The sequence below is a fragment of the Garra rufa genome, chromosome 4 (assembly GCF_049309525.1).
Source record: "Garra rufa chromosome 4, GarRuf1.0, whole genome shotgun sequence".
NCBI lineage: Eukaryota > Metazoa > Chordata > Actinopteri > Cypriniformes > Cyprinidae > Garra > Garra rufa.
In genome coordinates, this window is record NC_133364.1 from 31,804,766 (window position 1) to 31,832,692 (window position 27,927).

The 27,927-nt window shown below is 37.9% G+C and overlaps 2 protein-coding genes across 3 annotated transcripts; one reads left to right on the forward strand and one right to left on the reverse strand.

Annotated features, from left to right (window-relative positions):
- The first annotated feature begins 812 nt into the window (after positions 1-812).
- On the forward strand, positions 813-9,019 carry LOC141333830 (NACHT, LRR and PYD domains-containing protein 3-like). The gene is made up of 6 exons (XM_073838979.1): positions 813-2,630; positions 3,035-3,205; positions 3,737-3,910; positions 7,190-7,363; positions 7,450-7,496; positions 7,574-9,019. Exons 1-6 carry the CDS (start codon positions 862-864, stop codon positions 8,125-8,127), a joined length of 2,889 nt encoding a protein of 962 aa, XP_073695080.1. The 5' UTR covers positions 813-861; the 3' UTR covers positions 8,128-9,019.
- Positions 9,020-9,795: 776 nt separating this feature from the next.
- On the reverse strand, positions 9,796-22,335 carry LOC141333860 (uncharacterized). 2 transcript variants are annotated; one of them, XM_073839015.1, is made up of 2 exons: positions 22,128-22,335; positions 9,796-11,374 (listed from the first exon to the last, which is right to left on the reverse strand). In XM_073839015.1, the coding sequence occupies exons 1-2, from the start codon at positions 22,297-22,299 to the stop codon at positions 10,416-10,418; spliced, it is 1,131 nt and encodes a 376-aa protein (XP_073695116.1). In that variant the 5' UTR covers positions 22,300-22,335; the 3' UTR covers positions 9,796-10,415. The 2 variants fall into 2 exon arrangements, with proteins under 2 accessions (XP_073695116.1, XP_073695117.1); XM_073839016.1 differs by lacking the exon at positions 9,796-11,374 and adding an exon at positions 13,404-15,807.
- Between the last annotated feature and the right edge of the window lie 5,592 nt (positions 22,336-27,927).

Below are 27,927 nucleotides of genomic sequence, written 5' to 3' on the forward strand. Positions count from 1 at the left end.
AGATTTAAAAATGTGCCATAAAAATAATTCAAGGGCCAGATATTATGATTTGTTGATGTTTTTTTTTAGTATCAACAGAAAAAAGAGAAAAATAGCAGAATCTCCAGAACCCAGCTGTGTGTATTGGAAGAGTGATAGATCCATAAATCAGCCTCCAAATCTAAGTAAAAGATCAACAAACTTTAAACACAGGTGAGACAATAACCAGAACTGCAGACAAGAATTATTGTTTTAAACTAGTCAGACTTTTTAGTTTACTGGATTTCAAACAGTTATAAGGGTTGGAATTTAAAGGGGAGTATATAAACATTTGATTTGGGGTATTAGCCCCAAATTAACTAATTAATTTTTAGTAATATGCATAGCTAAGAACATCATTTGAACAATTTTAAAGACGATTTTTTAATTTTTTTCAGTTGTTAAATAATTATATCTCTGCCATACATTGTACAATCCTAACAAACATACATCAATGACAAGTTTATTTATTCAGCTTTCAGATTATGTATAAATCTAAATTTCAGAAAATTGACCCTTATGACTGGTTCTGTGGTCAAGACCAGAGCACACAACAGGAACTATACTGCATGCAACTTAGCTGTGGCACACAATGGAAAAGCTGCTTGTCTGGTCTAGTTCCAGTTGGTCTAACATAGTTTCTGCATAAACATAGTCTGGGATTATAGAGCTGTTTATTGTGACTAAGAATAACACACATAACTTTACTATAAGATTTATTCTTTGTTTTATTCTTGTTTCTGATGTGTGGATAGAAATGATCAGACTGGAGACAAGCAGAGGAAATCTTATAAATCAATAGATGATAAACTAAAGAGAGTCAAAGATCAACACAAAACTAGCATGAAGAACAAGTATGAGAGATTATATGAGGGAATCAAACTACAAGAGAATCAAACCTTTCTGAACAGGATCTACACACAGCTCTACATCATAGAGGGGGAGAGTGAAGGGGTGAATGAAGAACATGAGGTTTTACAGATGGAGAAAACACACAGAACACATCATTCACAAGACACTCAAATCTACTGCAATGACATCTTTAAACCCTTACTTGAACCAGGATATAAGGAGAAAGACCAAATCAAGACTGTTCTTACTAAAGGCATTGCTGGAATCGGAAAAACTGTCTCTGTGCAGAAGTTCATTCTGGACTGGGCAGAGGGAAAAGCCAATCAGGATGTTGATTTCATGTTTGTGTTTTCATTTCGAGAGCTGAACTTGATTAAAGATCATCAGTGCAGTCTTCACAGACTTCTGCTGGACTTTTATCCTGAACTCCAAGAATTGAATTCAAAGATTTACGAGAAGTGTAAAGTTGTGTTCATCTTTGATGGTCTGGATGAAAGCAGAATCACACTGATGTTTTCAGATCCTGCGAAAGTTTCTGATGTTACTGAGATTTCATCAGTGGGTGTGTTGATGTCAAAGCTCATGAAAGGAGATCTGCTTCCCTCTGCTCTCATCTGGATCACTTCCAGACCAGCAGCCGCCAATCAAATCCCCTCCAAATACATCAACCGTCTGACAGAAATTCAGGGATTCAATGAGCCTCAGAAGGAAGAATATTTCAGGAGGAGAATCAGTGACGAGATTCAAGCTAGCAAAATCATATCACATATCAAAAAAGCAAAAAGCCTCCACATCATGTGCCACATACCCATCTTCTGCTGGATCTCATCCACTGTGCTTCAAAAGCTCCTGAAAGAAGATCTGAGTGCAGAAATCCCTCAAACTTTGACTGAAATGTACATCCACTTTCTGCTCACTCAGATAACAATGAGGAAACAGAAATATGAGAAGACACATCCAGTCCAGTTGCAGTTCAACAAAGACGTGATTATTAAACTTGCTAAACTGGCTTTCAATCAGCTGATGAAGGGAAATGTGATGTTCTATGAAGAGGACCTGAGAGAGAGCGGCATAGATGTTGCTGATGCCTCAGTGTATTCTGGGATTTGCACTGAGATCTTTAAGGAGGAATCTGTTATTCATCAGAGGAAAGTCTACTGTTTCATACATCTGAGCTTTCAGGAGTTTCTGGCTGCTTTCTATGTGTTTTACTCACATCTGTTAAAGAACGTGGAGCCACTGAAGTTGTTTCTGAATGATAAACATGAGATATACAGATCTGAAAAAAGCCCTTTGTTTGAACTGCTAATATCAGCAGTTAAAAAAACTATCCAGAGTAAAAACGGACGCCTAGATCTTTTTCTGCGGTTTTTGCTGGGGATCTCACTGGAGTCCAATCAGAGAGTCCTACAGCCCCTTTTGACTCACACAGAGAATAGCTCAGAAGCCATCAAAAAAATAAAAAAACACATTAAATATATAATCAAGGGTAAAAAACGTCTGTCAGCTGAACAATCTATAAATATGTTCCTCTGTCTGCTGGAAGTTAAAGATCAGAGTCTTTACAGAGAGATTCAGAATTTTGTGAAATCAGACAAAAACTCTGTAAAGAAACTTACTCCTAGTCACTGCTCAGCAATCACCTACATGCTTCAGATGTCAGAGGAGGTGCTGGATAAGTTTGATCTTATGAAATATAATACTTCATCTGAGGGAAAACGGAGACTGTTACCAGCTGTGATAAACTGCAGAAAAGCTCTGTGAGTATTCATTCATGTCATCACATTCATTTGCCATTACAGAAGAAATAAATCAGTTTTAACTAATTAATCAAATCATGACCCTGTGTTTATTCATAAAACAGTATGTGAATAAAATCACCGGTTCCTCCTATGAACACTGAAGCAGAAAGTATATTATAGCTAAAAGCACACTAAACAGTAGAACCATAGTTGTGTGGAGAATGATTTCAAATGATTTGAGTTCAAACTGTTATACTATAAACAAATTAGGTAGTAATAGTGTATGGTAATAGTAGTAATAATGATGATGAATTTTTCATCACACACTTACAGCTCAACTAATCCTCATACACAAAATACAGAAAACATGTTTTTTAACCAGTTATCTCCTGCTCTTATTGCCCTGTGTTATCCTGTTATAGACTCGCTAGATGTGGTCTCTCTGATCAGCACTGTCAAAGTTTGGCTTCAGCTCTACAATCATCAGACTCCCATCTGAGAGAGCTGGATCTGAGTAACAATGGCATAGAGGACTCAGGAGTCAAGCTGCTCTCTGCTGCACTAAAGACACACTGTGAAATAAACATACTGAGGTTTGACTTTCAGTTACTTATTCACTGTGACAAATACTGTAGATAATCTTACTGACAATACTGTCCAATAATTGCCACATTTACCCTGTACATAGATTCTGTTGTTTCACTGATATCTGACAGAGATCAAATATTGTTTCATGTGAAAATAGCACAAAAAATGTTCAGTGTCTACAAGTTTGATAAATTAATAATAATTATTTATTATGTAAAGTGATGAAATAAATAATGATTGTAAATGTCAGAATGTGTCATTTATGTCAGTGGTTCTCAATCCTGGTCCTGGGGGACCCCTGCTCTGCACATTTTGCATGTCTCTCTTATTTAACACACCTGATTGAGATCTTCAGCTTGTTAGTTCAGTTCATGGATCTCTACTAATGAGCTGATAATCTCAATCAGGTGTGTTAAATAAGGGAGACATGCAAAATGTGCAGAGCAGGTGTCCTCCAGGACCAGGATTGAGAACCCCTGATTTAAGTAATTTAAAGAGTGTTGTGAGTTAATTGCTTAATTGTTTTTTCTGTTTAGATTGGTCAACTGTAATCTCACTGGTCAGTGCTGTGAAAGTTTGTCTTTAGCTCTTCAAGCATCAAAAGCCCATCTGAGAGAGCTGGATCTGAGTAACAATGACCTGCAAGATTCAGGATTGAATCTGCTCTTGGCTGGACTGACAAATTCAAACTGTCAACTGAACATACTGAGGTACTTATAGTATTTATTGACAGGTTTTTGTGAATCTATTTAACTAAGTATTGTAGTTGGTTTGCTAAAAAGTAACACTGAACATTTGGAGCTTCCACCAAGAGTTTTAAGACATGCTTATTGAGCATTTAATAATTGCACAAATACTAGTTTTATGACAACCAAAAACATTAGTAAATCGAGTTGCATGATTCAGTTTAATACTCTCCTCCCATAAATTTTGCATCTTAAAGGGAAACTCTTACAAATGCATATTCAATAAGGTCAGTCGCAAAAATGTGTACATACCTTTCCAGTGCAAATTCTTTACTGTGTGCCTTTATTAAATCCTGACGGTACTATTTTAACGCCAAAAAATGGTTTGCATTGGTGCAAGCTGTTAGTAAATCTGCAGTACTCAGCAGCTGCAATGGAGCAGCTCTAATGCTATTAAATTATAAAGATAATGCTATTAAATTATAAAGATGGTGTACCATAGAGCAGAAAAAAAATGAACAGTGAAAGTGACTAAAACTTGTGAAATACATTTTAATGGGCATAATTAAGTGTGAAAATAACTGAAGGAAATATCAATTTGTTTAACGAACTCTGACTAATCGTTAACTGGTTCATTTAATGCTGTAGCACCAGCCAATCATAAGTACTTCCTAATCCCCGTAAGCATATATATTGTATCCTAGCCTGTGTTTGGCATAATGCATGATTATGAAAGCTTATGTTACCCCTCCTTCTCCGCAGCTACACCTGTAGAGACCCACTAGGGGATTGACCAACTCACCAAAGTTATGTTGTCAATCAAGATACAAAAATACTCAGTGATCACACACCTGACTCATTTTTAACCATATTTTAAATTGTACCTTAAACTGTGCTAAGGAAGAACACTGTCTAATATTATTTAGTAAATTCAGTAATCATTAACTCACCCCTTGATGAGGCTCTATTTTGTCTTATGTTTTCAGTACAAGAGAAAACAAATTATTTCAATGGTGAAGGTGCAAGTTTATTAACATTTTTTAACAATAACAATTAAACAATTATATCTGTTGGGTTTCTTGTCAAATTCTTTTAAAGCATGCTTTACAAATATATATAAAGTATATAAAGGTCTAAGAGTAAATTTTGCTGCTTCTGACCCTAAAATAATACAATTGGAAGAATGAGAAAAGATGAAAAAATTAAAAAAGGCTTTTGAAGCTGCTATTGAAAGTTGACTTTCTATAAATTTAACATTTCTAAGTTGAGGTGTCATTGCACAGACTATTCGAACATGTTTTTTAAATTATATTTAAAATCTAGTACAATTTGTAATTTTCACTATTAACTATTAACTATATCCGGTTGGACTTCCTACTTCTTTTTAATTTTAAAATACATAGTCACTTTCTAAAATCTAAAATTTCCATCATTACGATGGATACTTTTTGGGCCACCTGTTCTTTTGTTTTGTCATGTTCATAGATCACAGTGTCATCTGTGGACATTTAAATACTATCATCAGTACAGACATCTGGAAAGTCATCCAAATACAAACTGAAGAGTAAAGGACATAGGGTTGACCCCTGAGGGACCCCTGTAGGACAGTCTCTTAAAGAATATGTGCATGTTTTAATCCGGGTATACTGCTTCCTTGATGTAAGATAAGACTCAATTCATTTGATTGTATCTGTCGAAAAATTTAAGTATAATTTAGATAAGATATTATGATTTTGTGTGACAAATGCCTGTTGCAAATCAAGGAACAGAGCACTCACAACCCCACCCTTATTTAATTTTGACTGAATTTGCTATAAAATTTGCAATAAAATAACATAAAGCAGTTTCTGCAAATGCTGCTTATGAAACCCAAATTACATAAGACACAATAAATTATTTTGTGTATCTAAAAAAAGACTTTGGCTACACTACTGACAGAATTTAAATCTGCCTGTAATTTGCCAAATTAGCTGGATTACCTGTCTTAAAAACTTAGATAACTAACCCTGTTTTCCAACAATTCGGGAGCGTGTCTTTACAGTCTAAACTATCTACATCTTTTGCATTGGAATTTTTAAAATATTTTATAATAGCCTGAATTGTACACTCGGTAACTGTTGTTAAATGAAGTGCAACGAAGTAATTATTAAGGTTTATCAATTATACTTTAAAATTCAGTTTTAAACATTTCTTACATTTCTTTGTCTATTTAAATACAGTTTGCCATACCCTTTTATTATTGCCTTTAGTCTCTCTTTTAGAATTTTAATAAACAATTGTGCCTTAGCCTGCCTTAGTGTGCTTTAGTATCAGTACTCAGTATCGGCAAGTACCAAAAACAAAATTATTCTTACTTACCTAGTTCTGGTTAAAGTGGTATCAGTGCATCCCTAATTCTTATAACTCGATGTCTGTGATTTAATGTACCATTTTGAATAGAACTAGTCTCGCGTAGCCAGACCTTCAGACTGACGGCTGAAGGTCTGGAATTCATGGCAGCTTTCATTGGCCAAGGCCCGCCCATAAGCCCGTTTGATCGACATGTCAAACAACCAATCACAGTTTGTTTCGCTCAGCGTCACGTTTCTGTGCGTGGAAATGCCCCCACAACAACAGACTGGCATGCAACAAGTCAGTCATTGAAATAACCAGCATTGAAAGATAACGAAGAAGAGGGATAACAAGCGGTAAGTCAGTAATTTGTTCGCGAACGTCGCAAATATGTATAACGACAACGGCGTCTGCATAAGCACATTTTAGCAAAACGGCGAGTAAATCCAGCGGACCGAAAATAAACGCGACACTCGCGTCTCCCGGAAATCCAGTCAAATTCAACTAATCAGATGACGATTTCGACATTCCTGAAGTGTTTCCAGTTAAGCGTACCATATGCATCAGATGTTTAGCCAACTTTCCATGGGCGTGATGTCTAAGGCTGAGACTAGAATAGAACTAACATCTCCATGTTTATTACATAGGTGGGAGCAGTGTTGCCAACTTACTAATTTTGTTGCTAGATTTAACACCTTTTCAGACAACCCTAGCAACTTTAATAATAAGTAAAAAAAAAAAAAAAAAAATAGCAAAAAATGTCCCCAACACACTACCTAACCTACACTAACTACCCAAATACAAAGGTGCATGGCATGGGCAAATGTGATGTAACTATGAAAGTAAAAGTAAAAAAGGAAACCACAATATTACCCAATAACTATAGGAAATAACATACAGACATACCAGTATTTTTAGTACTTTTGATTGTCAAAATAATATGATGTGTACTTTTGCTGTGTGTGTTTGTAGATTGACTGGCTGTATGGTGACAGAGAAAGGCTGTCGTTATTTGTCTTCAGCTCTGAGTTCAAACTCCTTACACCTGAGAGAGCTGGATCTGAGCTACAATCACCCAGGAAAATTAGGAGTGAAGCTGCTCTCTGAAAAACTGAAAGATCCAAACTGCACACTGCACAAACTCAAGTATGTTGAGCAGGAAGTGTTACACTACTGTGTGTTTACTGATTTTATCTGATGTGCAGAATGTAAACATTGTGTGTGTTTTACAGTGTGGATCATGGAGGAAAGTTGAGGATTACAGCAGGACTACACAAATGTATGTCTGCACATGCACATTTTCAGTGACTGATGTTGTGTTGTGTGGTTCTAAATGCTCTCTCTTCTTGCGTTCAGATACATGTTTTCTCACACTGGATCCAAACACAGCAGACACTCATCTCATTCTGTGTGAGGGGAACAGAAAGGTGATACGTGTGGATGAGGAACAGCCATATCCTGATCATCCAGAACGATTTGATGCATGTCGTCAGGTTCTATGTAGAGAGAGCCTGTCTGGACGCCGTTACTGGGAGGCTGAATGGAGGGGACATTCTGTTATATCAGTGACATATAAAGGAATCAGAAGGAATGGACAGAGTCATGAATGTAGGTTTGGACAAAATAAAAATTCCTGGAGTCTGACCTGCTCTGAGGATGGATTTTATGCCTTGCACAATAACAAGAAAATACATATCCCCTTACGTTCCTCAAAGAAAGTAGGTGTGTATTTGGACTGGTTGGCTGGCAGTTTGTCCTTCTACAGCGTCTCTGACACACACACACTCACACACTTACACACATTCACCTCCACATTTACTGAACCTCTGTATGCTGGATTTGGGGTTTATGCTTTCTCAGTGTGTTTGCGTAGCTGGGAGCAACAACCAAGGCGTAACATACACATCTGACTGAAAGAACGCACTCTTTGTGCCTGTGTGAACGTGATTTCAGAAGACTTGGATTATATTACTTGACTCGTACTAGATTTTTAGCATCTTTTTGGGGGGTGGAGGGCATTCTCCAATTTTTCTTCAACAGGACAGTGGAGATATGACAGGAAGTGAGTGGGAAAGAGAGAGGTCGGGAAAGGTCCACAAGGCGGGATTTGATCTTGGGACATTATTCTGGATAAACTGAAAATCACATTTTTTTTTTTTTTATAAATTGGAGATCATGATATCCATCTGGGTATGTGAACTACCCTTTGGCTCATGAATGATCAGTATGACATAGGAAGGAAAACCTTAAAAGTGGAACAAGTTTCCACATTTTTAAGTTTCATGTGCTTGTATTATGACCCCACTTAAAATTGCTCTAAAGGCTGGATTACCTTGTCACATCCTGGCATATATATTATATTGGTTATATTGGTTTAGCTTTCCCCTACTGGATCCAGTCATAGAACCCTCTTCCCTTGCGGGATCATGACCTTAATTGTTGAATATGTTGGATTATTGGAATGTTAAAATGAATGTTTTAAAAACATGATTGATGTAGAAATGAAAAAAATATATTACCATCCAGAGACTGGATTGATGATCCCAAGCATGTACTTGTAGTACTTGTTCATATTTCATAATACATTTTAGAAGAAGTATATTTATCACATCGTCTTTTTCTTTTGTCTTTTAAATGCACCACAAGTGGCGTAGTGCATTTATATAGAAAATATATTTAAATATGGATTGTTATGGTTATTCCATGATGAGCACATGAAGTTCGAACAACTAAATATCAACACCATAACTGACATACCACTGTGTTTTGCTTTATGACCATTTTGTTATAATCATTTATAAAGACAATTTAAGCCACTTATATACTTTTTACTGATTTGTTCACCGATTAGTCATTTGTTTTATATATATTTTTTATATATTTTTTTTCTATTGTTGTCTAGTATTTTTGAGGTTCCAACGACTATTTGCCTTCATGAATAAGATACAAGATAGACTATTTATGGAAATTCAAGGTTTATAGGATGTTAGTTTGGTATAACACTACTTGTTGAATTTGTGCTGGTCATGACAAAGTCATGTTTCTTGTGAAACATACACAACTGCGATTGTTCAATAAACTCTGCTCCTGCTTCTGTACCATGATGATATACTTTCTACAGTTATGGATGGATCAGAAGTTAAGCTAGATGACATAATTAATTTTGACATCAACTGAAACACAAGATAACTAAGAAAAAGCAGTAACACTTGATTAATAGTTGCTTAATATTAAATAATAATGTTTGTAACAATGAAAGATGGCACTTATTGTATCTGTTAGCATTCTTTTTCTTCTGCTCTAGAAGTCTATGGCAGCCCATAGAACCGTTTGAGGTAAAGTTGTGAAATTTGGCACACTGATAGAGAACAGTTTTAACATTAACCATAGCAAGTTTGAAGTCTCAAACTATCTAGTGGCACCACTTGTCCAAAATTTCAATTATTCTACTTTTTAACTGTAAGCTCTACAAGGAAAATTCCTTTGCCCTCTGAGTCAAATGAACACCAAAATTTTAAAAACATGGTCAACACAGTAACAATATCCACATCTCTATGATGCTTTCATAAATGCTGTTTTGTCACCACATTTATTTAGTAAATTAAAGCAAAACGTGCAGCACATATTTACATATTGATCAAGTTTAAATGTGGCATTGAGATCTGTTTTCGTTTTGTCCAATCATAAATACAGGTGCAAATCTTTCCAGGTAGGATATAAACTTTGCCAGCTGAAGTTGTGCGTTTGGTTTGAAGATGATAAATGTACCAAGCACCAATCCCCCACCAAACATGAATCCACAGCGTTCTGTGTGGTTTTATAGCTATCAGAGCAGAAACGAAAACTGTTGAAAACTTTTTTTTTTTTTTTTTCACCTTTTCCATAATCTCATTTCATGTTTATATGTTAATTTTTATAAATGTATTTTATCAATTTGATCAAAAGACCTGAAAAAAAGACATGCTTTCACCCACTTATTAACCCCCCACCCTTTAAAAAAAATAAAAAAAGGTTTAAAGAAGGCCCAAATCCGCTACTCAGAAACACTACATCAGAGGGTTTTTTGTTTTTTTGTTTTGTCTTTCTACAGTAATGGCACATGAAAGGCTTCTCTCTGGTGTTATTACATGATTCCTAAGATGTTTCCTGTCTGGTAATTTTCCACAATTCCGCACTGATGACACAAAAAACAGTTCTCTCACATGTGAAAACTCATGTGGTACTTAAGGGCTGTTTTATATTTGAAACTCTTTCCACAGTGGCCACATTTAAATGGCCTCTCTCCCGTGTGAACTCTCATGTGCCTGTTGAGGGTATCTTTTCGGTTGAAACTTCTCCCACATTGTTGACAGGTGAAACGCTTCTCTCCTGTGTGAGTTCTTATGTGCTCTGCAAAGTGTTGTTTATAATTGTAACTCTTTCCACACTGAGGGCATGTGTAGGGTTGCTCTCCAGAGTGAGTTCTCATGTGGCCTTCAAAGTTTCGTTTTTGATGAAAACTCTTTCCACACTGAGGGCATGTGTGGGATTTTGCTCTATGAATTCTCATATGGACTTTAAGGTTTTCATATTGATCAAAACTCTTCCCACACTGATCACAAGTGTGAGGCTGCTCTCCATTGTGAATTCTCATGTGTCTGTTTAAGCTTTCTTTTTGAGTAAAACTTACTCCACATTGTGGGCAGGTGAATAGGCTCTCTCCACTGTGAACTAAGTGGGAAGTCATGTGGGAATTTAGGTTTCCTTTCCGGTTGAAACTTCTTCCACACTGTGGGCACTTGTAAGGCTTTACTCCTGTGTGAACATTCATGTGGACTCCAAGGTTTCCAAGCTGAGTGAAACTCCTTCCACACTCCTGGCATGTGTATGGCTTCTCTCCATTGTGAACTCTAACATGTCTTTTAAGAGTTACTTCTCGGTTGAAATTCTTTCCACACTGTTGGCAGGCATAAGGCTTCTCTCCTGTGTGAATTCTCATGTGTCTTTTACAACCTTGTTTTTGTCTAAAACCCTTTCCACACTGTTGGCAGGTGAAATTACTAATTCTTGTCTTTTTATCCTTTATACTTGAAGTCTTTTCAGTCTGTGGGCAAGTTTCTCCATCTTTATCTTCCATTTCACTCAATTCTCGATTCTCGTCTTTCAGCACCATCAGGTCTAAGGTGAAAAAAGACAAACAAAAATTAACCACAATTTAATGGCACAAAACAGGTGTCAAAATATTCAGATATGTAAAGAGTCAAAACCAACATAAAACTAGGTTCTATACCTACTAAGCAACTGAAAGAGGTGTTTCAGGTAATCTGAGAATCACTTCTCAATATTGGTAACTTTACACTTTTTTTTAGACAAGATGTTCATGTCTTTCTTCAGTCGCAAAGAAATTAAGGTTTTTAAGGAAAACATTCCAGGATCCATATAATGAACTTCAGTGGGAGCCAACGGGTTGAAGATCTAAATTGCTGTTTCAATGCAGCTTCAAAGGACGCTACACGATCCCAGCCAAGGAATAAAGGTCATTGCACACTGAGGCCCAAATTTTCGTATGCGTTTTTCGTATTCGTAATTCTAAAAATTCATCACGCACAGAAACCTTGCACACTGAGTCCGATGCATATGAATTCATCAATTTTTTTTTCAAAACAATACAAAAAAGCATGATTTTCAATTATATGATTTTTGAGCTGCGGGATTATCCAGGGTGATTCAAAGTTTACTTTAGGATGTCAGTAAACTCTGATGCTTTGCTAGCATTACTGGAGCCACATATTATAAAGAAGACCACTAATTTCTGTGAACTCAGTGTACAAAGACCTTTACAGTGCAAAGTGTTTGAACTTGTCAGACGCAATTCTGGATTTTGGCGTTCGCTTGTACGGTGGCACTAAACTGTCAAAACACCTCTCAAAATGCTTGCTACGGATGCGGAAAACACCAAAACCAGAATTTTTTTATGACGGATGAAAATTTCGGAGGCAGTGTGCAAATGTGATTGACATAACATGAGGTCGTATTTATTTTTTAACATGCAAAAATTTCTGAAAAAAAAAATAAAAAATTCTGACTCAGTGTGTAATGACCTTAAGGGTCTTATCTAGTGAAACAATCCGTCATTTCGTCAATGTATATACTAGTGGTGGGCCGTTATCGGCGTTAACGTGCTGCGTTAACGTGAGACTCTTATCGGGCGATAAAAAAAATATCGCCGTTAATCTATTCTCAAAGTTGGGTTGGGAGCTGGGTCTAAACTACGCAAGATATGATGACTTTCACCTTGATATTTTAGCACGGATGACGTATACCTAGTCGAATTGCACTGTAGGGGGCGAGAACAAGTCTCCAACTTCTGTGAAATTACCACATCAAATGAGACGTGCTGACATTGATGCAGTTATGAAGCCGCTTCAGGGCAGGTGCGTTGCTAGACCCTTTTTACTGGGGCACGTGAGTTATAATTTACTTTGATAATCCCGAAATAAAGACATTAAACTATATGCAACAACTGAATTGACGCTTCTAAAAGCAACGCAGTTTAACCCAAGACTATGCACGCAGATATCCATGCCGGTGCGCGTCTGTGCAGCACGCGCACGTCGTGCAGCCTTTTGCGCAGAAGTACTTGGTTACACAAGTTTGTATAGGTAATTATGTTGTAAATGCAATTGTCAAGCAGTTTGTGATGCATTTTGGAAACAGGAGATGAGCGCCTGATCTAATGCGCCACCTGTCCCCTTCTAGAAGACTTACTTTTAGTCATTATTTGGGTAGCACACATATTCTGAATGCCTTCAGCAGAATTCAAATTTGCCATTTTAATCTAGATTAATCTAGATTAATTCCAAGATTTAATCTAGATTAATCTAGATTAAAAAAATTAATCTATGCCCACCCCTAGTATATACGTTTTAACCACAAATGCTTGTCTTGCACTAGCTTTGCATTGCACGCGTGTCTTCACGCATTACACAATCACATTGGAAAAGTCACGCGTGATAAGTTCTTCATTCTGTGTACTTTGATTAAGAAAAGGTAGGGTAGGACGAAAAACTAATTTTCTTTTTTTACTTCAAAATCCAACATTGTTGTTTCACCTTTTTTTGGTGAATGTTTTCCTCAAAAACCTTAATGTCTTTGCGACTGAAGAAAGAAAGACATGAACATCTTTGATGGCATGGGGTGAGTAAATTATCAGTACATTTATTTTCTGGAAGTGAACTAATCCTTCAAAGACATCAATCACCCATTTACTACATCTTCAAGTGATTAAGGTGCAAAAAAATTAATGTGGGGGAAAAGAAACAAAAAACAAACTCCCCAAATTACCATTAGACCCAAAACTCATCACACAGTCATTTAATGTAATAATTGATTTTAAAAGAATACAGGGAGGAAGCAGCAGATGTTTGTTATAACTTTGAAATGACACATCACAGTGGTTCGAAAGTAGCTGACAGGTGAAAATACAATTGCCAAATTAACCAAATAGGAAAACATCACAGAAGCAAGAAAGTACAGCATAACAGAACATTAAAACAAATCGCTAACATATAACTAGGGATGCACCGATCCGTATCGGCCGATCACTTGCGCGTTTTGTCAGTAAAGCCGGTTCTGTAATCAGCGGTAAATGCCATCAGGTGCGTGATTTCACGTTGAGCCGTATATACTACACACAGCCGTTGTTCACCGACGAGCTGCGCACATTCACACTGATAATGAACATTGATTTGCGCAGCTCGTCGGTAAACAACGGCTGTGTGTAGTATATACGGCTCAACGTGAAATCACGCACCTGATGGCATTTACCGCTGATTACAGAACCGGCTTTACTGACAAAACGCGCAAGCATGATCGGCCGATTCGTATCGGTGCATCCCTACATATAACACCATTTATGTGTAACGGAGGCTTTTATGTTTTTACACTTTTAAATTTTCTTTAGTGTGTAATATTGCTTTTTTAGCATGAAAGAGATCTGCAAAGTTACAAAGCAGAAATCACTCCAAAACAAGTTACTCAGCAATTTAACATGCTATTAAAGAACCCCAGAACACTGTAGAAAAACATGGATTATCATATGCCTACTTCAAATTTCTTTTGAGAGAAGTATTACTTTTATGGATTGGCCATTATTTAGTGGTATAAATACATGTAATGTCAGCTTCATTCTGCGATAAGAAGCCTTGTAAGATGTAAGTTATTTTAACATTTGACTGGTGTTGTTTATCATGTTATAATTAAATTATTGCTCCTTAATTGGACAACAGATTTAGAAAAGCTTCTCATTACAAGTCATTACAAGGTAAGGTGATTGGCGTGTGTTGCATGTTTTAAGTGGGGAGGCCTTTCGGACGGAAATTATTTAAACTCAAAACTTTTGTGAGGTGTTTTGAGCTAAAATTTCACAGACAAATTGCGGGGACACTTTAAACTTTATTACATCTACATTAAATATTGTATAGATTATTATTATTTTATTTTTTTTACTTTTGCAGAGAAATTGTAGTAATGTAGAAATTGTGAATTACACTTAGCATTGAATACCCATCATTTGCTTTTGCCATCTGACTGTGGCTACATCTCTCTTCTAGCACTGTAATTTCTGCTATAGCTCCTTGTTGTAAACCTCTTGTCTCACTGAGAAGAACGGCAATGTCTTTCCAGAATGAGTTTGCAAATGGTGTTTGAAGTCTTTCTGGTATGTGAAACATTTCACATGTGAAAGATATCTCTCCATTGTGAAGCTGAAGCTCTTTTTATAATGATTACATGTAAATGGCTTCTGCATATGTGCCATCTAAGGTTTAATTTTGTTGTGAAGCTCTTTCCACACAGATGCAGCTTTTAACACTTCTCTCTGGTGTGAATTCTCATGTGGTATTTGAAGTGCCCTTTTTGATTGAAACTCTTTCCACACTGTTGGCAGGTGTATGGCTTCTCTCCAGTGTGAATCATCATGTGTTTGTTATGGCTTCCCTGTTGAGTAAAACCTTTTCCACACTGAGAGCATGTATAAGGCTTGTCGCCAGTGTGGACGCTCATGTGTTTTTTAAGGGTTCCTTTGTTACTGAAACATTTTCCACATTGTTGGCAGATGAAGGGCCTTTCTCCTGTGTGAATTGTCATGTGGCTTTTAAGGATTCTTTTTTGAACAAAACTGATTCCACACTGTTGGCAGGTGAAAGGCTTTTCTCCAGTGTGATTTTTCATGTGGGCATTAAGAGTATGTTTATGTGGAAAACTTCTTCCACACTGTTGGCAGGTGAACGGCTTTTCTCCGGTGTGAATTCTCATGTGCCTTTGAAGACTTCCTTTTTGACAGAAACTATTCCCACACAGTTTGCAGATGAAAGGCTTCTCTCCGGTGTGAATCCTCATGTGGGCTTTAAGATTTCCCTTTAGATAGAAACGCTTTCCACACTGTTGGCAAGTGAAATTAGTTTTTCGAGCTCTTTTATATGAGCAATTCTTTTCAGTCTGTGAGCAACTACATGATGTTTGTCCAGTTATGGAATCCTCGCATTTCTTACACTGATCTTTATCTTGCATTTCATTCAGTTCTTCAGTCTCTTCTTTCAGTGCCATCAGGTCTATGGCAAAAAGAGACAAATACAAGTTAACCCTTATTAAAAAGCAACAGTAGAACAGCAAGTAACAATGGCCCAAATCTGCCATTTACATCTAAAAGAGGGGTGTCAATCTCTGCTTGTGGAAGGTCACAGTCTTGCAGAATTTAGAACCAACACACCTACTTTTAGTTTTCAAGTAATAAAGACCTTGATTCAGGTGTGTTCAATTGGAGTTGGAGTTAAACTCTAGAGCAGGGCTGTGGACCTCCAGGAGCTGGGTTTGTCAGCCCTGGTCTACAATATTAACCTTTTCACACGTGAGTTTAAAATATTCTATCTAACCCCAAAGAGTGAGTTTTTTTTAGGCGACGGTTATTTTGGAATGTTTCGCATTACTGTTTCCATGGCGACGCGTCATGTGACACACCGCAGCCACAACAGCACTGTAAGACACATGTATCGCTTTTATTTCGTTTCCCCTTTTTTATTATTGATATTCACAAGCATGCTCGCTATATTATGAAATATCTGATATTCCGATTTCGAAATATGTGCAAGTAAATGTATTTAAAAGTTGAAACACTTTTATAATGACTGCGTTAGTTAATCTATACCGGGTGATGGGCGCCGTCATGTTTGTTCGCGCTGAATCCGAGCTGTGGGATTCACAACACGCAAATTCATCCTCTCCTCCCGAAAGACATTAAAGTAAGTCTCTGGTGAGCTGGGAGAAGAGGAGAGTGAACGTTATAGTTACCTACATAATCTGTATATGATATCAATAAAATATGTTGTCAGAATATATTTGTAGGATCATTATTGCTTCTTCTATAGACACCTGTGTGTGTTTTACAAACTATAAATGTATGGTTTTGCTAGTACTTATGTGTATTTAAATGTCTGAAACCTAAAATAAGCATTATATGGTTGAAAACACTGAATAGTTGTGATAATATGACAAGCGCTCAACGCGTCCGATCTGGCTCAGCGCCAGCCAACGCGCCAAAACCGATTTGAATTTAGCAGCTGATCACATGATGCGGCGAACGTTCGAATCACACCGGTGTGATCGTACGCTTCAGGGACCAGCCAAGACAAATCACACCGGTGTGATCGTACGTTCTAAAGGGTTAATAAAAACTCTCATCTTTTTAACAATGTTTAGTTTTACAGAAAAACTGTATTTCTGAGCAATATCAGTCAGGATTTAAGCCCCACTGTAACAGAATCTATGCTTATTAAAGATGTATCTTTCTCCTAGACCTATCAGATCTTTAACAAAATATACCACATCATTCTTTTTTGTCCTATCTATCTGACTGTCCACTTTGTATAAACTAGGAGATCTCATCAAACACAACCATGAAAAACACAACTCTTTTGCTTCCTTTGTTACAGTAATAAAATGCCTGCATATAGATCCCCATCCCTACTTGCTTGAAATCATTCACACACTTAACAGAACAACTGACAATACCAATGCAGGGCTTGACATTAAGCTTTGACATGTGCTTGTCCTTCGGTAAAATATTTACTTGTCCAAGGCAAAAAAGAGCCTTTTTTTGCCGTAAATTAATCTTTTCTGAAGCAATAGTCTCATCACTGCTCTATACGGTCTTACTTTAATCTGAATATTTGTGATATTTGCCTTAAATTGATTCTAGGACACTTTTAAACTTTATTTTCCTAACCTTACTAAATGTGTCATCATTTATATTAAATTCTGAAATGTTATCAATACATTCAATTAGAATAACTAGACTCTGTATGGTTACCATTCAGATTAAATCAGTATCAACAAACTCCATCTTTCCACTGCACAGGAAAAACCCAGTCTGCATCGAAAATGCTGTTTAAATGTACTTACTTAGACTGTTTAATGAAGGTAAGAGGTTCCAAAAAATGCACTTACACAGTAAAATTGCAAATACATAAATAATGTTATAAGATTAATGTTGTACTTATTTTAACATATAAATCTAAAATGTTGAAAAAATGCATTGCTTTTAAATACGGAAACCGAACCACCAATAGACGGCAGTGGTCACTGTCTTAATGAGTGAGTCACGGATTCAACCAGTTCATTTACTGACTCACCCAATTCATTAAATTAAATGCTAAATCATTCAGTATTGAAACACCGCTGTGTGTTTGTCAGATTTGTCTCTCCTTGCCTTTTACTGTGTTGTCTAAATGATACTTGAGTCTAGGTACACAAATGTCCTTTGTTGGTCCTGAAGGAACAATTGAGCAATTTGTGGAGCATGCTTTTTTGCAAAGAAGTTTCCCTTATCACTATGGGGGAGGTGAGGAAGGACCCTTCCCCTAAACATTTTTGGGGGTAGCCATGCTTCTCAAGTTTTGGCGGATGGGGAGCTTGGGCTGCCACTTATGTTATCAGCCTGCACCATTTCTACTACTTGACCCATCTTGGGGAATCCAGTGTGGCAGACCATCCATTGATGGTGGTCCAAGTGGTTACCAATCCAGAATCTCTCCACGACATGAGACGTTTCAGAGTCTCATCACGACATGACAGCCACTCCAGAGTCTTCAGCCATGATGGACACCACACCAGTGTTTCCGGGTGTCATAAACATCGCGTCTGAGGCTAAAAGGGCAATCCCTAGGTGTTTGAGACTGGCTTGCAGTTTGGCGGACCCACCACTAATGTCAGTGCAAGCCACTGGAATCCTGGCAAACTGAAGTGTTCTAAAGCCTGATGGTCTCAGTGGTTTTTCCACCATCTGCTGCCCTTTTACAGTGATGGCAGTCACCATTTTGTCTGTCTGGGCTGCATACACTTTTCCCGAGGTGGCAGTGACCGCTACAGAATCTTCCAAGGAGGTGGCAACCATGCCTGACCTCTCTGCCTGTCCTGGTCGTAGAGATAGTTTCGGAAAACTCTGCCTGTTTCGTCATGACCACAGAGGTCGTTACTAACCTCCATGTGCTTTCATTGACAGTTCCGCCTGCACTGCCATGATTGTCTTCAGCTTCACCTGCTCCACCCTGGTCTTTTGTTTCACCCTGGTCTCCCATACTGCCTGCTCCACCCTGGTCACTTGCTCCACCACAGTTTCCAGGCCCTCTTCCACTCCATTTGTCCCTGTCTGCTGTGTGCCTTATTCGTCTCCATCCTTATACTCATTAGTTGTCATAGCCACTTATTGGACCATAACTTCTCCTTGTTAGTTCCCATAGTAACTCATTGGTTCCTTTTGTTCTCCCTTGTATATACAGCCCTTGTGTTTTGTCAGTTGTGTAATGTTTGCTCACTTCAACTATATGCAGTTATATGTTCAGATATGTTTAGAATATTTTGCCTGTGTATTAATGCAAATTCTTTGAATGAACATTTAAGCATTAGTTAATATCACATGCAGTGGCGGCTGGTTGTTTTTTTTTTTGTTTTTTTTAGGTGAGGCACCAAATCCAACAGTTTTAGCATACATGCCGTTATGATTTACCCCAGTATCACAAAAGGAAAAGTATTAAGACTTTAAATAAAGATAATTGTTACATTTATTTGGACCATTTTCTATAAATACAGTGCTGCTTGAAAGTTTGTGAACCCTTTAGAATTTCTGTATTTCTGCATAAATATAACACAAAACAAAATCAGAACTTAAGTCCTTAAAGTTGACAAAGAGAAACTAATGAAGAAAACAAGGCAAAAAGAATACAGTAGTCCACATTAGAAGTGAATCAAAACCTTTCATCAAAGTTGTCCTAAAACCAAAACAATACCTGTTCTTGGCTTAGGACAACATTGATTAACTTATATAATAAAAAACAAAACAAAAAGTAGAAATGAATGACAAAGAAGCCAGTATGTGCTCTTCTTTTGCCATCTACTGGTTATAATGGTGATTTGACGCATTTCTAAATTTTACATTTGTATTTGTTTACCACAAGGTATATTTTGGTCATGCCATTAAAAAAAATAACATTCATTTTAGAGCTCTAAAGTGCTGGAAGTAGTTGTCTGAAATGCTTAAAAGTCATTTTAAAATGCTTGAATTTCTCTCTCAAAAGATTGTACAAACCCTGAAATTAATAATGTAATAAAATTCGACTATTTCTGCCACAACACGTTTCTCACTAGAGCACTTGCAGTAACTATAGTCATTGTGAGTGGGGAGTGGGGCAAGAAAACATATTTCTGCGGGAGCAGGCAGACGCGGGACAGAATCTTGCGGGTCTCTAGTGCTGGGCGCACTTAGGAAATTAACCTTAAAAATGGCAGGTTTCTGGACAAAGCAGAAAGAGGAACAGTTTTTGGATCTTTGGGAGGAGAGGCCAGAGGTTTATGTGGTGGGTGTGGCAGAGTATACCAATCACAATGCGAGGGGGAATACAATAAGGTCAATCGCTACTGCGCTTGGGATTTCAGGTTAGTATATTATGTTTTGGCTCAATAATTAAACACAACAAAAATATATTTGACAATATATTATTAAAATAATAAAACTGCCTTACAATACTGCCCTACAAAGCAAAAAGGCAGTAACTACGCCGAGTGCAGAACTGAGAAAAATGACTTTAAAGTTATCCTGTCATCCAGCCTGTAATCCAATTACTGTACAAACGACTACCATTTTTCTACAAAACGACACACATTTGAGATAAGATATTTTGTCACATAACAAAGGATGCCTTGAATGTCATGAAAATGATAACTCATTTTTGACCAAAAATGCAGTTACTGCCTTTTTGCTTTGTAGGGCAGAATATTACCATGGTTAAAATGTTTGGTAAACGGGCTTGCACTAAAAAGGCTGCAAAGCAAGGTTAACTGTTTATTGAGGTTTTGTAGCTTGCTCAGACTTAATTTAAACTTAGGAGCTAAAACTTTATGAGCCAATTATTTAGATAATTATAGATACTATTTAACTCGTGGCTCATGTGCACCCCGCTCAATATCCTTCAAACCAAATTGTATTTGTAGTGCAGTTTAACTAACTTAATCTAAATGGCATAAGACTTATGCCGAGTTCAGACTGCATGATTTTAGCCCCGATTTTTACTCGCCGACAGGTTTTGAGAAATCGCCGACAAATGCCCGAAATCACAGGCAAATCGGTGCTTGTTCACGTGAGTGACAATCACACAGTGTGAACTATCAAAGACGCGATCTGAGAGAATCGCCGACGTGTCGCCGACACCCGTGAGATATTTGGCATGGTAAATATCTGGACCTGCCGGCGATTCAAAATCATGCCGTGTGAAAGGTGATCTGACTGAAAATCACATCGGCGATTACCTACAGCCAATGAGACAGCAACATCCAGGCCAGCGGGAAGGTGGGGGAGGAGTTACGAAGGTATAGACCACAATATCAACAAGAATAGCTTTGGCTTCTTTTCTTTCCGCTGCAAATGAGTGCACATGCAATTTGTATGACAAGCTTCTTGCGGGCTACCATTTTTTTTATAATAATACCAGTCTCATGTGAGAACTTGCACGCCTGACCTTGCGTTGTTTCCATGTCACTTCTCGTGTGTGTTTGGTTGTGAGACGTAGTTTGAGGACCGGGACAAAGTTGTCGGTGATTCTTCCTATTGTAAAGTCATGCAGTGTGAAACCCCCTGTCGCCGATCCATCGTGCAGTGTGAACACAGCAGCGACAGAATGCTACCCCAGATAGTCATGCAGTGTGAAAACATCTGTGACGCGATTGCTTTGAAAATCGTGCAGTCTGAACTCGGCAATAGTGATTTCCCCTGCACTTTCTATACTTCGGATATAAGTGCACTGATACTGAACTCTCCCTGACTTGAAGTCTGTTGGGGCAGTGTGAACATGACAGTTATTTTTCATAAAGTTTTAAATCCAACAGCCAACGTGTCTGTTGGTGTTAATTGGCCTTAAAGCTGTTCTGAACTTGGACAAGATTGTTTGCGTTGCGGTCCGAGTTGATAAACGGTCTGTGCTGCACAGCTCAAACGAACAGCATGCTTCTGTTACGCTTTTATTTAGTTTTAGAAAAGGCAGTGCTTATAAGTTGAACAATGCGGTGGTCGCATATGATTTATACCAGTGGATCTCAATTTTTGACTTCAATCCTGTCCTACTGTTCACATATTTGAAGGCCCTCCTCAAAAGTATTTTAGAGCTTAGCATGTTTAGAATGATGTATATTCAGGTCCATTGGACTGGAACCTTTTTTGTATGCAATTAAATCATGTTACTTAAAAGCAAAGTAACCCAATAGACATGAAAAAGTTAAGTAAATCCACATAACAAATGTTACACAAAATAACTACTTATGCATTTTTTACAGCTCAATTTCTGTAATAGTGGACATTTGAATAAGGATTAAATGAGTAAGATCCAACCTGTTTGTTCCTTAGTATCTTCGTGTTTGACTCTGAATGCTTCTTCAATCCTCATGTCTTCACTCTCCTCTTTAATAAATGGCATTGATGTTTGTTCCTCAGTATCTTCAGGTTTGACTCTGATGGCTTCCTCAAACGTCATGTCTTCACTCTCCTCTTTAATAAACGCCATCTTAATAATAGTGCGTCACGTGGATCTCAGCTGCTTCACCGGGTCTTTTTCTGCACATTTAAGATAAGTATAATTAGTAAAAAGAAAAACAAATGCAAACTAAATCTCTTGTGTGCGTCTGAAACAGATCCCCAGTTAGTCAACTGCGTTCCTTAAAATACAGAATCGTCCCGTATTTAAGGCAGCAATACGGGAAGCAGGGTTCAGTATAGCTTTAAGTTTGTCCTGTATTCCTTTTATGCAATGAAGACATGAAAATGACATACACTCTAGTACAGATAAAGTATTTAAAGCATTCCTTATTTTACTTTTCTGAAGTTGGCAACCCCACTGGTAAGGGATCCTGTCTGAGTGATAGTTAATGGCCTTAAATCACCTCATTAAAATGTATGTACAAATTATACATAAAGTTCATATTTAGATATTTATTATTTATAGGTGGTATTTAATTATTTGTACACTTTCATTAAAACATTTGCAGTTAGTTTGCTAATATGTCAATACAGGTTTGTGTTTGAAATGATTAGAGAGATTCAAACAACTTAATTATTTTTTTTTTTTTTACAAATGATTTGATTCAAATGACTCGAATTAATAATAAAAAACGATTTTCTTTCATCACTTATTTCCAGTATTGAACGATCCAGTACACTCACGTATGCACTTTACGCACAGAAATAATGTTAAATTAAGCATTACAACGTTATATTTAAAATGATTACTTATTTTACGTAAAACCGTTTAAACTACCAGAACAGTTTGCATCGATTTAAACACTTAAAACCACAAACCTTTCTTCATGAGAATCACAGCAGATGAATAGCGCGGCGCCGCTTTATGACGTCACATCACCACAGCAAAATAAAAGTCCTATTCGCACACTGCTATCACTTACACAGTAGCATCGTAAATTTATATATATACTGTATACTGTGTACTGTTTATATTTTTATGAATTACACACACATTCATGTACACATTTAAGAAAAGTGTGTTATATATTAAATATATTTATGTATAATATAAATTATATAAAATAACATGTAAATATTTTCAAATTATATACTGTATTTGTGTGTCTTTTTATATCTCCTTAACTGTCACTGTCCTGTATACTGGACACCTAAGATTACTTCACTATATTCAAATTAAATCCTAATCTAATCATGACAAACTATATATCATTGGATATATATCAATAGATATTTTATCTTTTTTTACCTACAAATTATGTAGGAAAAGTAATAGATTAATTTGTGACAAAAGTACACCAAGAGTCTGACAAATATACATCATAACAGGAGTTCTCACCTTTATTACAAAAAGTCTTTAATTCATTGTATATTTTTCCCTATCATGTTTTAGTAATCATAAATTATATACCATTTGAAAATCACACTATGAGGATTGTGTGATGTCAGTGTGATCATCGCATGATCACACGTGTTGCCTGGGTAAGTACTGGAACCATCTACCTCTTAACTCTTCTTTGACTTTACCCATGAAAGGTACTGGGATCCGTCTTGCTACATTTACAGAATATGGTTTTTCACTGGGTTGTAACTTATGCCGCGTTCCATGCAACCCGTTACCCGTGTTTTTACAACCTTCAACTCGTGAAAGTGCACCGGAAAGGCACCCGTGAACTCGTACTAGATTGATGTACTCCCAGTTCTGCCTTAATACAGCCTGCGAAACAACAATGACAGCCCCACACGGGTGTGGTGTTTATGCAAGTGGTACACGGTGGAAAAATAGAGACAATTTAAAGTTGCAATTAAATTAATAATAATATAAAAATAATAAGTGCGCTCATGCAGTTTGACGTGACTCGCCTGGAACGCTACAAAGTCGTGAGTCGTGGTTTAAAAGGCGTGATTTACCAGCTCTAAAACCTGCATGGAACGCAGCATTAATACCGTATTCTCTTTCAGCTCACCCCTGCCATGGACATTCTGAGATGTTATCCAGTCCAGTGTAAGGTTAAGCCTTTTAATGGCATGTCTGCCCAAGAGTGGTGTGATGAGATTTTTGACCACTTAGATGTCTTGGTTTATAATTTTTTCATTTTTGGAAATGGAACAGTTATGCACCATTTTAACCTATGGCTCCGAGAAAGGCTTGCCCTTCGTCTGAATCGAAGGCTTCGAGTGGCGGCATCTTCCAAAGACGATCCAGTTCTCTCCGCTGTCCCTCATTCTGTTAAGGGGGCCCAACCTTCTCCTCCACATGATCTTTCTTTGCATGATCTTTTCTTTCGGAGTTTGCACCACTTTTCCACCAGCAGCTGCTGGCAGGCGGCGATGAGGTTGAGAGAGATGAAGAGGAGGAGGAGGAGATGCTTGCTTGCCTCCTCCGAGATGAGCCAGATGATGAGGAGGATGATGCTATCCTGTCGGCAGCCCAATCATCTAGGCCAGTGAGCATGCAAAGTGATGATTTTGAGTTGACGGCAGGGGATTGCAACTTAGTCGAGGGCTGTAAGCGTGCAGTAGCTAAGCTTGACATCCCTTGGCCCGTAAATCCCGGGGCTACTCATCTCTTGATGTGAGTGAAATGAAGAGGCTTGGGCTCTCTAACCTTCCCACTTCCTTGTTGATGGCCTATCAAGCCGAATTACTGGAGGAGCTGGGCACGCAGCTCGATGTTGGTAATCCAAACCCGGCGGTCTGGGAAGAATCTGCAACATCACAGATCTCACGTGGTGCGGTGCAAACCTGCGCCCGTTCCATGGTTGCTGTGGTTAAATCTGTCGAGTACCGGGGACAGGGAGAAACTGTATTTTCTTGACGCTTCTGTAGACTCCACTGGGCTGTTTGGCCCGGCTGTCATGGCGATGAGATAGGTGCGACCTCTAGAAGGAGGGAGAAGCTTTTGACATCTGTCTGCCTCGTAAAAGAGCTTCCTTTCCTCCTGTTCCCCCTCAGCCTGTTCCTCCGACGCAAAACAGGAGGTATTTGAATGTGTCCAGAACTGCAAAACCCCAGACCACAGAGCAGTTGGCCCGCCCCCTGCTGCTCCGAATGCTAAACCGTGGAGAAAGCAGTCATTCGCGGCAGCGGCTGCGAAGTCCAGGTCAGTTAACCCTTCCAAAAAAAAAGAAGAGGGACACCTAGAACGGAGTCTCCGCAGGGGAGGAAGCACGTGGAACGAGACATAGAGATGTTCACGTCTCATCTCACGATTCTGGGGTTTAGGATCAACAGTGCCAAAAGCCAACTGATCCCATCCCAGGAGACAGAGTATCTAGGCTTGCAAATAGACTCTAGGAATATCGCACTATGCTTTGGAAAGGAGGATAACAGCATTTTTATCAGTGCCTAGACCAGTTTAGGCAGGGCACGTGCCCACACCAGCACCTCTCATGCAAAGTGAGAATTACCACTGAGTGGAGAAACCCGTGTATTCAGGACAGGAGTCTTGATGGGGAGCGTGTCTCTGAGAAAAGTAGTGACAACGGATGCATCCTTGACGGGATAGGGAGCGTTTTTTCAAGGCAGATCGGTAAAGAGTCGCTTAGCGCCTCAGCTTTGCAGTCTTCAAATAAACATGCTGGAGTTAATGGCGGTCTTTCTAGCCCTGAAGCATTTTCGCCCATACTTGGAAGGTTTTCATGTCCTAGTCAGGATAAACAACACAACGGGGGTTGCATATATCAATCAAGGGGGAACGCGTTTGTTGCAACTGTACAATCTAGCATGCAAGTCTAACTTTCGGTAGTTTTATCTTCAAATAACTTTGTAGACTCGTTGTGGATTTTCCTATCTTCAGAAGAACTACAGAAACTTCCAGTCACTCTCCTAAAAGAATCCATCAGGAACCTCAGTCGTTTACCGCATTAGGACTCTTGTTCAGCAACAAAGCCAATGCAAGTAACTATTTACAGCTATTTTAGATGCATCTAAGTTGAGCCCCTTTTTAAGGTAAATTGAATCTTTGATGATTCTCATTAGGTTGTGGTTATTTGATGCTAAACACTGCCATTCTTCTTCTTCTCTCTCTCTTTCCTTACTTACTTTCTTTATGCATATATGTGTTTTGATTAGTTTAGTTGTACGTTCACTGTAGATCCATTTATTAAATACCCTATATTTCACAATTGATTGTCTCTGTGTGCTGCTCACCATTCGAAGTCCCTGAATGTCTGATTTTGCTACATGCTACATGTGGATTTTACTAAATTATTGCTAGTACTGACTACAGTAGGAAGGTTACTCTTCTTGGCCAGAAAAATAATCTTTACTAGAATTAATAAATGATTATACTGTCTATTCGGCGGACGAACAGATCAAATAACTGTAAGATTAATTCTGCTATGGTTAATTCTGAGATGTGATCTAAATATTCATTATTAATTATAACCAGTTATAATAGATCATAAATATTTTCCCTTTTGAGCCATTAATTGCTACAGCATGACATAAAGATGAAAGGTCAAAGATAAAGTCTTTGATGTGATTCAAACAGGTATCCTATCCATCGTGGGTTGGATGAGTAACATTTCACCAATCACTATGTACCACCCTATGTACAGTTTGTAGGGGCATACCAAAGGAAATTGTTATTTTGGCTTTTCTAATTTAAATTGTATGGGATTAATTTTGACCATAATGAGCACCATGTTTTTGGCCTTTTGGAGATGAAGTGTCCAAATGTAAAAAGTTATGTAGACTGTCCTTACCCTAAATTTCACAATGGCACACCAGAACTAAAAGAACAGCATGCACACTATTGGCAAGTTCAAGAACAAATGCTGATCTCAGGATTGGACTGGTGTGATTTTGTCATTTATGCACAGGTGTTTGCACAATGTTTCAGACCATTCGAGAGAAAGCTGACCATTTCTTTTTTTTTTACTTTTACCCACCAAGAGGCCTACAGCTGTAAAAAAAAACAAACAAACAAAAAGCACAGAAGACAAATAATAATTTAAAATTATATTTACACAAGATCAATGTACAGGAAATGTTTAACACTATATCAATGTTATTTATATTTTACTGCAGTGCAAAAGTTATTATTTATTACAAAAATGAATCTAAATTCATCAATCTCCAATAAATAAATAAATCTCTTGTATAAATAAATATTGTCTTTGATCCTTTGCCCAAGCTTTCACTAATGGGCTATTCTGGTAACTTACAAGGAGGCAAGCAACAGTGTATAGCTAGTTGATGCTCCTTGTAATAGAAAGAGGGATGACTGTGTCAAACAGCTTGTGTTGCTTTACTCGGTGGATAAGTCGCTCAACGTGGACCCTCAGCCGATCAATGGACCGTGTCTCTCTCACCTCATCAGCCGACAACTGTTTCCTCTTTGACAGGTAAGCATGTCTATAGATTTTGCATGGCACACAGTCAACAATAAGAAACCCTTTTGTCGGCCATTATCTCCATACCAGGTTTCAATCCCAGACTGCTTAAATAGCTCCTTATCACTGCATCATGCAACCTGCATAGAGGGATGACACAAAGGTGATTGTGCCATGCCGATTAATCCCTTGAAGGTGCAGTGGGATTTGTAAATGGAGAAGACTTCACTTTGAAGTAGAAGAGTGGATGGAGTTTGACAACGCAATTCTGTGCAGTCCATCACCACTTTTGTGTCTAGGTAGTCCTGGAACTCATT